The following is a 13183-nucleotide window of genomic DNA, read 5'->3' on the forward strand; positions in this document are numbered from 1 at the left end:
ATTTTGTCCTTGTTTTGCGTGAAAATAGGGGGGTAAATTTCACAAAATGTCCTTGAAATTGACTGCAATAGGGGGTCACTTGCATTTGTGGTAACGGTCATACGTGTCCCCCTCTGCGGCTGAGTGACCCCACCGGGAGTTTCTATACACCCAAACAGTAAAAGACTTTTCCCAAAAGTAGACAGAGGTCTCAGAACCCACGTCTCGGGACAAAAAGTAGACAGAGGTCTCAGAACCCACGTCTCATGACAAAAAGTAGACAGAGGTCTCAGAACCCACGTCTCATTACAAAAGTAGACAGAGGTCTCAGAACCCACGTCTCATCACAGAAGTAGGCAGAGGTCTCGGTACCCACGCCTCATCTGATCCCACAGCCATAACCAGACGGAGGTACGTTTCAGGCCCCACGTCTATATTATCCACCATAATGAGCCAAACAACTGGATCGAAAGACTCTCCCCGTCAGGGCCCCAATCAAGCCAGTAATAACACTTCCCAGAACAATACGAAAGAGGATGGAGCTATGAAAGATGATGGAGGAAAGAAAACCCCCAATATAGCCAGGTCTAAACGAGGTACAGGGTTCAAAATCCCCCTCAAAGGAAAAGTCAAGACCCCCTCCCAGGCCAAACCCAAGGGGAAGACAGCTAAAACCCCTACTCCGGACGAATTAACCCTCGGGACGTCCGTCACCTTACTGGGAAAGATACCGAAGGTTAAGGGGGCCGAGTTTTCTTTGGACGACTCGGATAAATTCGAGACGATTCCCGTCACCAAGAAAGCGAAGATGGGGGAATCAGGGAAGGACGTAAAAACGGGTTTTCATCCCCCTGACGACACGGACATTGCCTCGGCGGCATGGTTCATGAAGATGTTCCAGGCGGCGCAAAAATGTATTAACTTGTCGAATCAGCCGATTGCAGGCGACACCAGCGCCCCTACCAGATCAGCGGCGCAGACCAAAACTCGGCCCGACAGCCCAGGCGCCCCGACGCCGGACGGGCCGCTGAGGCGTGACAGAGTACCAGCGAAGCGGCCACGGCCAGGACAACGGGACATTGAAAGCCGTACTCGGGGGAGAAGCCCGAGTACCTGTCATGCTCCCTCTATTGATATAAATGAGGATGATTCAAACTCTGAATATGGCTACCATCGGCCCATAGCATCCCGCAAGCGAAAATGGGCAGACTCTTTGCTGTCTCAACTTTCCACTTCAGGATCAGAGAGACAGAGCATTGCTAGCGGTCGTTATGAGAAGGAGGGGGTTTCAGTGATTAGTGAGGGTTTTTCTTCAGCTATTTTTGCTTCCAGCCCCAGCTCTCGCCATGATAGCGTAGAAAGCAAGCCTGTTTCGGCTGCAGATTTGATTACGAAATACTGCCCCCAGCTTAAGGCAGAGACTACCGACTCAGAGGAATCTAAGCCTATTTTCTGTCTCGATTCGGAGCTTGGGAGACAATCTGTCAACTCAGCTGCGGTGAAGCTTGACAAACCCTTCTCATCCTGCCTGAATTACCTTAATGACAGGGGAAGGGACTTACGTCCTACCAACAGAGTGGTTAAGAAGCACTTTCGCTTTGGGGAACGAGACTTTAAGCACGCTTTCAAGACTCCCACAGTCCCAGATGCAGCCTTTTGTGTTGGTGATGCTAAGGCTAAGAGATCGCGCTACTCTAATCAGAATCCACTCGGGTCACGTAGATTTAAGCGTATGGAGAGTCAGTTGACCTCTATTGACCAGGCAGCCAGGGCATCTATGCGCCTAGCAACCTATCACACATATCTTTTGACAGCCTTTCGGGAATCTGAGAGACTAGGTATCTCCCCAGAGGATCGCAGATACATATGGGAGTGTGTTATGAAGATTGCAGAATACCAGTTTGAACAGGCGTCGAGAACGGCCATACTTTGCACGAGAGCAAGACGTTCACAGGTCATTGACCTACTTCAGATTGAAAAAAATGCTACTCGACTACTCGAAAGACTGCCAGCCTGGGGGGATGACCTTTTCAGTGGTCGTTTTCAGGAAGTTTTAGAATCTTCCATCTCTGCCTCTTCCACGGCTGATAAGACAGTGTACAGGTTGTCTTCACATTCTTATGGCCAACGTTCCTCCTCACGTCAGCAGGCCTCTGGGCCGAGTAACCAGCAACCGCAGGGCCCCCCACAACGCGAGGTCAGGGATAGGAGCCCCCAGACCAATCAAAGGACCCCTACACCCTTTCGGGGTCGACGCAGATTGTCCCGGGGTTCTCAGTACCCCCCTAAACACTTGTGACTCCTTGGCCGGACCGTTTTCCCCAGACTTACACGCCCCCATAGGAGGAAGGCTCATTTTCTTTGCAAAAAATTGGAGCCTCATAACAAGAGAAAGCGTGCAATTTCCAAGGTGCCCTCCAGCCGAAAGATTGTTTTGTCAAATGTCTTCCTAATTCGGAAACGGTCCGGAAAATTCAGGATGATCCTGAATCTAAAGAAACTAAACAGGTTCATCGAAAACAAGCCATTCAAGATGGAATGCCTCTCCAAGATCCTGCCCCTGCTTCGCCCCCACGAGTGGGCGGCATCTATAGACTTATCGGACGCGTATCTTCACGTTCCAATAGCAAGGTCCTCTCAGCATCTCCTAGGTTTCGCAATAGGAGGGGACACTTACCAGTACCAGGCCCTCCCTTTCGGCCTTCGCTCTGCTCCTCGCATCTTTACAAGGCTCGTCAGGGTAATTGCTGTAGAGCTAAGAAGAAGAGGGGTAAAAATTTTTTGTTATCTGGATGATTGGTTGATCCTCGCCCCCTCAGAACAAACCCTTCTCAGACACTTGAAGGTCACAATCGCGTTAACGACAAATTTAGGCCTTCTCATAAACTGGGAAAAATCAAGATTGACTCCAACTCAGACTCCGGATTTCCTTGGAGCATTTATAGACATCCCGCGTCAGGTGGCAGCCCCCCTTCCCCACCGGGTTCAGAGAATGAGAGCAGTCGCAGAGCAACTCCTGTCCAGTCGTCTCTCGACTGCGAAGACTTGGCAGATTTTTCTGGGACTCTTAGCAAGCTTAGTGAATACAGTTCCCCCTTGCAGACTGAGGATGAATTTTCACATAAACAGTTTGGAGATGATTGCGGTGCAGTTAGCCCTCCAACACTTTGCATCCGAGATAGTGGAAAAGTGTGTCCTGATAAAGTCAGACAACCAGACGGTGGTAACATATCACATAGCAGACTTCTTTTCGAGGGGGCGCTATCTCCCCTCGGAATGGATGCTCCACGAGGCTGTGGCCAGGGAGATATTCAATCATTTCGGCAACCCACAGATAGATCTATTTGCCTCAACACTACCAGGGACCCAGCACTACTACCCCAAGCCCAACAAACTGAGGCTCACACTGTGGCCCATTACAGGGCAGCAGCAATCAAGGCTGGACTTTCTGAACGGGCTGCCAATTTCTCAGCAGAACGTTTACGGTCTTCCACACGATCAACCTACGACTCCAGACTCAGTCACTATGTGAGATGGTGTCGGCAGCCTAAGACTAATCCATGCAGGGCATCTGTAGGTGAGATTGCTGAATTTTTTTTATATCTTTGTATGACAAGAATTTGACATGTAATACTATTCGGGGTTACAGGTCTGCCATAGCTGTCCTACACGAAGGCTTTGACAATGGTGAATCTGTTTCCTCGTCTATTTTTCTGTCACGGTTATTAAAGTCCTTCTTTCTTAACAGACCCAGTAGAAGGCTTCTTGCTCCTGCTTGGAGCCTTCCCCAGGTGTTAGTCTCCCTCAGTCAGCCCCTTTTGAGCCAATGCATAATGCATCTTTGCGGGATTTAACCATAAAAACTGTTTTCCTTCTGGCAGCGGCTTCTGGTCAGAGGCGTAGCTCTATCCATGCTCTTACCACAGCTCCTGGGCATATTCGTTGGGAGAAAAACAAGATTAGACTTATTCCTCATGGCCGTTTTCTTGCTAAGAACCAACGGGAGTCCTCTCTCCCTCTTGAAATTGTTCTACCATCCATAAGTTCCTTTTCTTCAGTTAGGGAGGATAGATTTTGGTGCCCGGTAAGAGCATTAAAGAGAAATTCCAGTAGTTGCAGTAAACACTGATTTCATGAGACAGTCTGTAAAACAAGGCTTAATTGTCAGTATATCACCGAGGATCTAGATCTGGTACAGTTACATTAACTGAACTTTGTGAAATCTTGAAATTTACGCTGAAAAATGTTCACACCGAAGATCCCCAACACAGATAAGCGCACGTGGGACAATTTATAATTATTGCTTAGGGCGTCGGGCCCGACGCCCTACCCGATTCCTGTGCTTATTTGCTGATTTCTCAGCAATTTCACAATTTCTTCCAGAATTCTTTGGCACATGCGTTTTATTTATACAAACAGACACTTTGGTGGTCATTTCATTGGATTCTGTACGAACTCATTTTGATATCGTTACCAAAACTAGCATTTACCTTTAAAATGGTATCTTGATAAGACTAAACAATTTCGTGATTCCGATCAACTTTTTGTTAGTTTCATTCCCCCTCACAGGGCTGTCTCGCCGGATACTATCTCTCGTTGGATTGTGGAGGCAGTGAAATCTGCTGGTGATCCAGTCATCATTCACCAGAAAATTAGAGCCCATGACACAAGAGGATTGGCTGCTTCCTGGGCCTTATTCAAGGGCGTACCCATGGAGGATATAATGAAAGCGGCATATTGGTCCAACGCTAATACATTCACATCCTGCTACCTCTCGGATGTCCTCGGTGATGAATCCAAGTTTGCGAGGGCCACCCTGTCCGGTCCCCATCGCTAATCCAAGGTATGAGTTTAACTTTACAAGCTTGTCATTAGTATCTTGTATAATAGAATTGATCTGTAGGGCCTCTTGGCTTTGACCTTTGGCCTGACCACCTCCCATAGTTGTTTCCGTGGGAATCTGGCATTTAAGGGAATAGGTAAGTATGGCGTATCTGAAGTAGATTATGTTGTTCAGTAGTGAACACCATATCTACGAAGTAGCCATACTTACCTATGCTACCCTCCCACCTCCCCTCTTTCTGTATCTGAGGTTCGTTTGCCTAAGAAAGAGGAAGTGAGCCACGCACGCAAGGTACTTATAGTATAGGGCGGGGTTTCCCTCCTTGTCGTGCAGGGCTCTAGTCTGCGTTGCAGACTTTTTCTCCTTTTATATGAGAAATTTTTGCCGGGTGTATTTGAGCGTGGTGATCAAATGGCATTTAAGGGAATAGGTAAGTATGGCTACTTCGTAGATATGGTGTTCACTACTGAACAACATAATCAATGCAATGATTATAAAAAAAATTGTGTTTCTATGTTGCGTTAAGGCGTTATGCGCGGAAACACGCAAATTTTTGAAATGCTTAAAATGACCTGAAACGTACCCTAAAATTTTTATAGGCCATTTGGAGGATTTTTTTAGCTTTGACGCACGCGTACGCGCATCATGACCTTTACATGACCTTTGATAACATTGACAGTTGACCCTTGACCTGAAGTTAAAGTGATGTAAATATTGTTATTTTTTGACAATTGATAATGAAGATATGATCAAATTAAGAGTTTTACAAAATGGTGCGTAGATGACGTCATCATGACCAGATAACCTTGAAAAGCTTAGTATGCCGTCTCTATGATAGACTCTATATATGACAGAAAAATCAGCCAAATTGATTCATCCAATTCGGAGAAAAGTTGGCGTCAATCATTTGTGCCAAGAATAAAGAAAGAAATAAATAAATAAAGAAAATTCTGACGAAATTAAGAGGTGATCTGTCAGAGACAGACCACCTAATTAGAAATGTGGACAATGAAATTGATGAAAGTTTAGTGACAATTTTGGGTTTTCTTCTAAATATATGAATAATTAGAACTCTTTAAGTTGTATTAGATCCTTAAAAAATAATGTTATATATTTATAATATGATATTTATTTACAATATTATTTATTGTAATTGTAGAAAAATATTGAACATATGATGATAGCTTTCAAATTGAAGATCAACACTTACAAAGTACTTGTTCATTCACAAATTCTTCTTTGAAAAATGACAGGAAATGAAAGCAGTGAACAATTACCTGGCACTCACAGAGTACTTCCTGATGGTCGAGATAAACCAAACAATATCAAAAGGGAAAGGGAAAGTACAGATAAACCTCAAGCACATGGCATGATTTATCTGCTACCTTTATACAATTTAAACAAATCTCTATTGTTACTGCAACACAAAAGAGTAGCAGGTTATATCGGATTACCAAAAATATTTTTGAAGTGATATTCTTATTGACCAAAGCTTGTCTTTAGGTTTGATTTTGCAACGAGAATTTTGATTTGAAAATATCAAGAATAAAAAAATACATTTGACACGCCAAAACTCAAAACTGAATCGAGAATGACATAGATACCACATGGCATAAAACCAAATCACAAATAAGACATGAGTATAGTTTAAGTTATCTAAAATAGGAAAAATATTGGCTCATCTAGTATCAAAAACTACAGGTAAAGAGGATATATCTCTGTCATTGAAATTGGGTGAAAAGATGATTGAATTTACTCTTGAATTGATATTTATTTTTCAGTCCTTACAAGTTTCATCTGAATTCCTGCCATGACACAACACTGATGACTGTCCTACTAGCTTTAGAAGTATTTGATGATATATGGCCACCTCTTACTGCTTCAATCATATTTGAACTGTATGAAGACAAGAAAGGGAATGCATTTGTTAGAATCCTTTATAAAAACAAGGTAGGTAATCCCCCTTTTTCATGTACTTTTGATGTTTTCCATCTTCATCACCATCGCCGTATGTCAACATTTCACATAGTAATGATCGCATTGACAGTTATTTGATTACCGGTAACCTTCCTGGTGTACAAAGTTAATATTCAAGCTCTACATTATTATGGTGTAAAAAAATTCAGGCATGAGTACTATCACTGTGGGCATGTTTGTCCCATGTGTACCTTTTTGAGCGTTAATCCCTCCCCAATGTGTATTGGGAGTTATAATGACCCATATCATCAATTTCACCTTTTTTGTCATTTGTTCAAAGACATGTAAGATGTACACCTAAATGTTCATAACCTTAACCAGCATCCACTGTGAACTTCCTGATTTGATTTTGCCATTGATAGACTACAGTTCAGACATTCAGAGTTGTTATTGTTGTCAGACTGTTGTACAATGTAATCACATTTTGCTATCAGTAATCACAAAGATATGTTTAGTTTGTCCCGATGCTCTTTCCATTGTGTTAATTGCCACAAATATGATTTCATTTTCATGTGTAGAACTTCAACCTCTTTGTAATACTTATACTTGCAAAAGTAATGTGATATATGTGCACACCTGTGGGTTTTTTTATCTTATATGATAATAGACAATGTAAAACTACATATAAGAAGGATGATTTCAGTTTTGCTAAATTTGTTCAACACCCATCATGCATGAAGAAATCCAATAGGCAAAAAAATTGTTTTAAAATAGCGCCACCTTGTGATTTACAACTGAGTTTCATGTCATTACCATATTCTTTGGGAGGGGGGTTCTCTCTCTGAACAAGTAAAATGTTTCGAGAGAATACTTAGTTTGAATAGATTGAACAGAATGCTTTGTGAAAAAATGTATTTTTTGTCACAATTCAAAAGAATAATGTATCCATTCCAGTTAATTTTGTATGTGTTGACACTCAATTTTTGGTCACCATGGGAAGATTGATTTAGATTATAACAGAAATACTAAGGTTTTAAAGACCCTGAAAGAGTCATGTATGTTTGTGTTATTATTTATTAAATCGTTGTTTTTTTTTGTGATGATTTACATTATCTTTTGTTGTGTACATGTAGGTATGGATTGAATAAAAACACAAAAAAATCATTTAAACCTGGAAGTTATACCTAACCTGAAATATCACCAATAGATCCCATCATGTAATCTTTAGATTTCATTTTCTATCAGATAGATTCTATTGTGTATTCACAACAAAGTCCATTGTTTGCTTAATAGATTTCCATTAGCCAGTCAAGAGATTCCATTGTGTATTCAATAGATTCAAACATCTTTGTTCATTTTAACTGTAATCTTTCCTATGCAGGAGCAAAGGATATGCCAAAGTAAAGAGACCCTTCTTCCATTTGAGAAGTTCAAGCAGCTGATTGCCCCTGTATCCTACACTGCCCAAGACTATGCAGATGCCTGCAAAGTAACCAGTTAATGATTACTCTATACTAGGAATATGAAGAGGTGAGTTTTTATTTACTAGACAGTTCACCATGAGGCAGAGGAACCTTTCTGCAAGCAATGAAATCACACCCTCTTAAAATTGGTAGATAATTTTTTTGAGCCATTAGACCCTATGCGCATGATAAGTCCAGCTACAACAAAGTTTTATAATTGAAAAAAATAAAATAAAACTACTTCTTTTGAAAGTGCTCCCATTGGAGATGGAAAATAATTTGCAGTAAGCATTGTTTGACTGAGACAAATTGGATATATTTTCTGTACCTATCAAATTTGAAAATTAATTTCTTTATATAATTTCCATTTAAACATAACACAAAGTAATATTAATCAGATAGAAATTAAAAGACTGACAATTGAAAGAAAAGCAGTATAGAATAGAGCATGTGGAAATGGAATTGAGTAGGATCCACTAAATGCAATTCTTGTATTAAAAGTGTGGATCCCCCTGAAAATTTAGGGAAAAAATAGTTACTTAATATTATACATTCATATATGCAAGAAATTAGGAAAATGTGGACAATTTTCGAAAAATATAAACTTGAGGGATTAGCAGATGTTGATACCCATTATTTGAAGCTAATTTTAAATTAAATACAGTAGCTGAGCAAATCAAAGTTTACAGTGATGTCATCACATGAAGATAATTACCTCTGACATTTTCAAATATGCCTAACGCCTAACATTATTTGATACCATGCCATTTAATATTTCGAAGAGCAAAAGTGTTTGTTTTGTTTTTTATCATTTATGGGGGGGGGAATCGTAGACTTTTGAAATAATAATACAGATGATGTAGAAATGCATTGTTTGTGATTGGCACGTACAGTAAGTTCAATGAATCAGCACTGAGATTGCAATACATTTATAGTAAAGCGTTCCTTCTACATGCACAAAAGTCAAATAGCTCCATCTTGTGTTGAATACTTATTTACATTTTACCCCCTGTATGGTATCCCCGGATGTGAGAGTGGGTACCTTTCATGAATTATGATGTTCGTTTTCTATGGTACAATACCAAACTAACATTTGAATGGGAGCCCATGAATATGACATTGCAATGCTCGGTGATATTGGCCGAGAATGGCCATGACTGATACCTCACAGATTTCAACAGGAGAGTCTTGTATTGCTTGCCAAAAATGTTATCACAGTTTAGCACATTTGTCTCTTGTATGTGGAGTATGAATTGACCCATGTTCTATATCATAATGGGGAATTACTGTGGGACAAACTATTTGTCCTGCGGTAATGTTCTGCTTCTAATAAGCTATGAGCTATTTAAATGTAATTCATAATGATGAAATATTATTCATAATGACTATTATCATTTTCATTACATTATATTTACACCGCCTGAATGATTGTAAAACTCTCCTAAAATGATAGCCATTTTCAAATGTTGTATATGGTTGGAAAACAAGAGGAGGAATTATAGAGAGATTAAAAGATACACATGTATGATTCTCCCCGCTATTTATAGTAAGTTTTGTTATTCTAGATTCAGTCTATGTACAAACTCTCCTAAAATAATAGTCATTCTAGAACGTTGTGTTTGGTCGGAAAACGAGAGAAGGAATGAATGAGAGATCAAAAGATCTTTTATAATACTATTTATTATTTGTAAATTATTATCTGAGATCCTTTCTATGTACATCTACAACATCTGAATCATTTACAAACTCTCCTAAAATGATGGTTATTCTAGAACATTGTGTTTGGTTCGATTGTAAGAGGAGGAATCGATGAGAGATCAAAAGATCTCTTATATTGGTAATTCTTTCTACTCTTTATTATTTGTAATGACTGTTATCCTATTCATTCAACAAACGTGATATCTACAACATCTGAATGATGTACAAACTCTACTAAAATGATATTCATTCTAGAACATTGTGTTTTGTTGGATTGTGAGAGGAAGAACCGTTGAGCAATCAAAAGATCTCTTTCTTTTTTATGCATCGATAATTCTTTCTACTCTTTATCATTTGCAAAAACTGTTATCCTATTCGTTCTATGAACATAATATCAACATTGTCTGAATGTTGTACAAACTCTCCTGTTGAAATAAATAGTCATTCTAAAATTTTGTGCAGTGTTTGGTTGGAAAATGAGAGGAGGAATCGATGAGAGATCAGAAGATCAAACAATGGAACAGGAGGAGATGGTTAACAAATAAAACAAATAAAAGCAAGAAATTCTATCTGAGGAAATGGGTGTTATTTAATTGAAGAGAGACCCTGTAGGCAAGAGAACGGGACTCCTGTGTATGGTTACCATGGCAACCCAGCAGCTACGACAATGGCCGGTGGCATTCGAAGCTAAGAATGATTGCAGTGATGCGTACATCCATCCATAAAAGCTTGAAATCCTTTTCTTTGTGTGGATGTTCGTGTAGCTATCTCAAAATTTAGGGTTGGTGTCTTGCTGAGCATTTATCAATCCCATGATGAGAAAGGGTTACTGAATTTCATGCCCTCATGCACATCTGTGGTAATTTAGTGATTATCAAGCTCATGTGAGCATTACATCTATGCATCAATGGTTCTATACAAAGCTCACAGTGACTTGTATGTTTTTTCATTTACTGTTACGTCCTTTGTTGCTATCGCCAATAGGGTAAGAACTCAACGGTTTGTGGGTTGGATTTTTTTTGAGAAATGATGTAACTTTTTATCTTAAATATGAAAGTAGGAATTGATTCATATTTTTCATCCTTCTATTTTTGAGAAAAATTTCCAGGAAATCTTTTTAAATAGAAAATAACAATTTCATATCGGCTAATAGGAAGTAAGAATTGATTCACATTCTTAATTTTTTTTTTTTTTTCTTAGATTCTTTTTGGAAATCATCAATGTCATTTTTGAAAAGAATGATACAAATAGAAAAAAATTGTTAAAAATTGTTTTTAACAACATGAAATACAGCAAAAGAGGACATATTCCTACAGTGCAGTCTATAGCAAAGTTGACACAAAGTTTAAAAGAGAAACTCAATGCCACCCAATGTATAATGGTTTAAAATAGCTGTCAGCATATCCATTTATTTCATCTGAATAGATGTAGTTTTAAAACACAGGATTTCCTCTATATCTCTGATTTCATAGTCTCCAGGATTAGACCAGGAAAGGTTTGTAATCATTGCAGCTTTTAGTGATGAACTGGCTGGAATAATCTGGATGATTTTAATCAGAGAGAAATTGAGCGTCGGTTCTCCCCAACAATGCTTTCACCGAGAGTCATGCTGAGTGTAACTGCGCTTGCTAGATTGGCTTCAGTTTATAATCATATTAAATCTTGCTTGAGAAAATATGTATTTTAACAGGAGGAGAGAGAATGGATGAAATTGGAAGAGAGGAAGAAAGATAGACAGAGACAAAGCAACACAAAAGGAAGAATGGGAAAGACCGGGGGTAGAGCAGAAGAGGGAATGGGAGACAGGTTGGGGCTGGAGCAGAGAATGATGAAAAGGAAGCTCCTGAGAATTATATGCAAAATGGCAAAATATCAGCGAATGAATAGATTGCAGTATGGACGCAGCTTAAAATGTTTTTATACATTTTGACAGAAAATGAAATAGTAGGAAAGATGATTTTGAATGTTTGTTTTGTTTCTTTATGATAAAGTTTTTTAAATCGGAAGCTTTTTTTCTTGCCTTCAAACTGTGAGATGATACTAGATAGAGTTTGTATTTGCTCTAATCTAGATACAGAACACGATATAAACTTGTATGTATATGTCCATCTTGCACATAGTTTTGATACTATTTTCAGCAACATTTTTCTTCATTTCAACTCTTTAAGTGGCATAAGGAAGACCCCATGTGCATCCATAGAGTCTGGAGTCATTACGTGCCGGAACCCCACGCCATCCTCTGATTTCTCACACTGACTATCTCATCTCTAAATTGATTGATCACACCTTTGACGTCTAGCGACGCTTTCCTAGACCAACCCTAACTAGATATATAGTATTAATTCATTAGAAAGTATTCCGATTCTAACCCACCATGAGTCATCATCCTCATCACAACATGTATCATAAGAGTTTCACAACAGCATTTTCCAGTCCCATTGATTTATTCTTTTAAACGTGGGTAATCATGAAGGTCATTTGTAGCGCAATCAGACCTTCGCATCACCGGAGAAGAATTAAAAACTGGAGCGGAGGAGCTCACTGACTTGGAAGTAATGGTATTGTGTCTCATAGCCAAGTCATGGGCATGATATCATAACAAGGGGCATTCCTATTTTGGTCTCATGATCGAATGCAGTTTCTCTCCTTGTCGCAAAGTCTTTAGATGATTTCTGTCTCGAGATGAGTAGTTTTTCTGATGGGAGTTGATGTTTCCGTCGGTTGCCATGGTGATCGATTGTGGATACCATCTAATGTGATTATTGGCGTAGGTGTTCTTGTGACTTAACCGTTTCTCGAAAACTTTGGTGAATCACTATGATACATGATTAATATGAAAAATATAATGTGGCTCTTTATTTAGATTTTTTGGTATTGGTGTGTCATCTTTTTTTTCAAAGTTTTTCCCCTTTCAAATTTGCAATTTATATAATAATAAAAATGCATTTAGCCCTTTTGGTATTAGGCTATAATTAAAAAGTAGAGCAACTGCTAGACCAGTGGATATAAACACAACATTTTTTATTTCTGTTTTTAAATAATTTGATTTTTCAATACTTTACCAAAAAAATTGTACCAGTAGTAAAAGGTAAATATGTTGCCTCTCAACAATGAACCACAAAATTATAATGATTTCATATCCATCTCAGTTTGTACACCTACATTTTTTATTACTAATAATTTTATAATACTTATAATTTCCCATACTTTAAAGATTGAATTGAATTGAATTGAATTTATTCAAACAAGTCAAAAAAGTACAAAGTAAAAAAAGTACAAAAGT

General features: G+C 39.0%; 2 protein-coding genes across 3 annotated transcripts in view; both read left to right on the top strand.

Moving 5' to 3' along the window:
* The window catches only part of LOC121411051 (lysophosphatidic acid phosphatase type 6-like), a 52802-nt gene that overhangs the window by 9984 nt on the left and 29635 nt on the right, over positions 1-13183 (top strand). Inside the window, exons 7-8 of the mRNA XM_041603532.1 lie at positions 6604-6772; positions 8121-8269. Of these exons, the coding sequence (XP_041459466.1) occupies positions 6604-6772; positions 8121-8240 (289 nt within the window). The 3' untranslated portion in view covers positions 8241-8269. The remainder of the gene's footprint in view (positions 1-6603; positions 6773-8120; positions 8270-13183) is intronic.
* Positions 246-5184, top strand: LOC121411050. Of its 2 annotated transcripts, none has more exons than XM_041603529.1 (2): positions 246-3556; positions 4531-5184. In XM_041603529.1, the coding sequence occupies exon 1, from the start codon at positions 428-430 to the stop codon at positions 2276-2278; it is 1851 nt and encodes a 616-aa protein (XP_041459463.1). In that variant the 5' UTR covers positions 246-427; the 3' UTR covers positions 2279-3556; positions 4531-5184. The 2 variants fall into 2 exon arrangements, with proteins under 2 accessions (XP_041459463.1, XP_041459465.1); XM_041603531.1 differs by having other exon boundaries at positions 4549-5184.

This window comes from Lytechinus variegatus, chromosome 3 (genome assembly GCF_018143015.1).
Source record: "Lytechinus variegatus isolate NC3 chromosome 3, Lvar_3.0, whole genome shotgun sequence".
NCBI classification, from domain to species: domain Eukaryota; kingdom Metazoa; phylum Echinodermata; class Echinoidea; order Temnopleuroida; family Toxopneustidae; genus Lytechinus; species Lytechinus variegatus.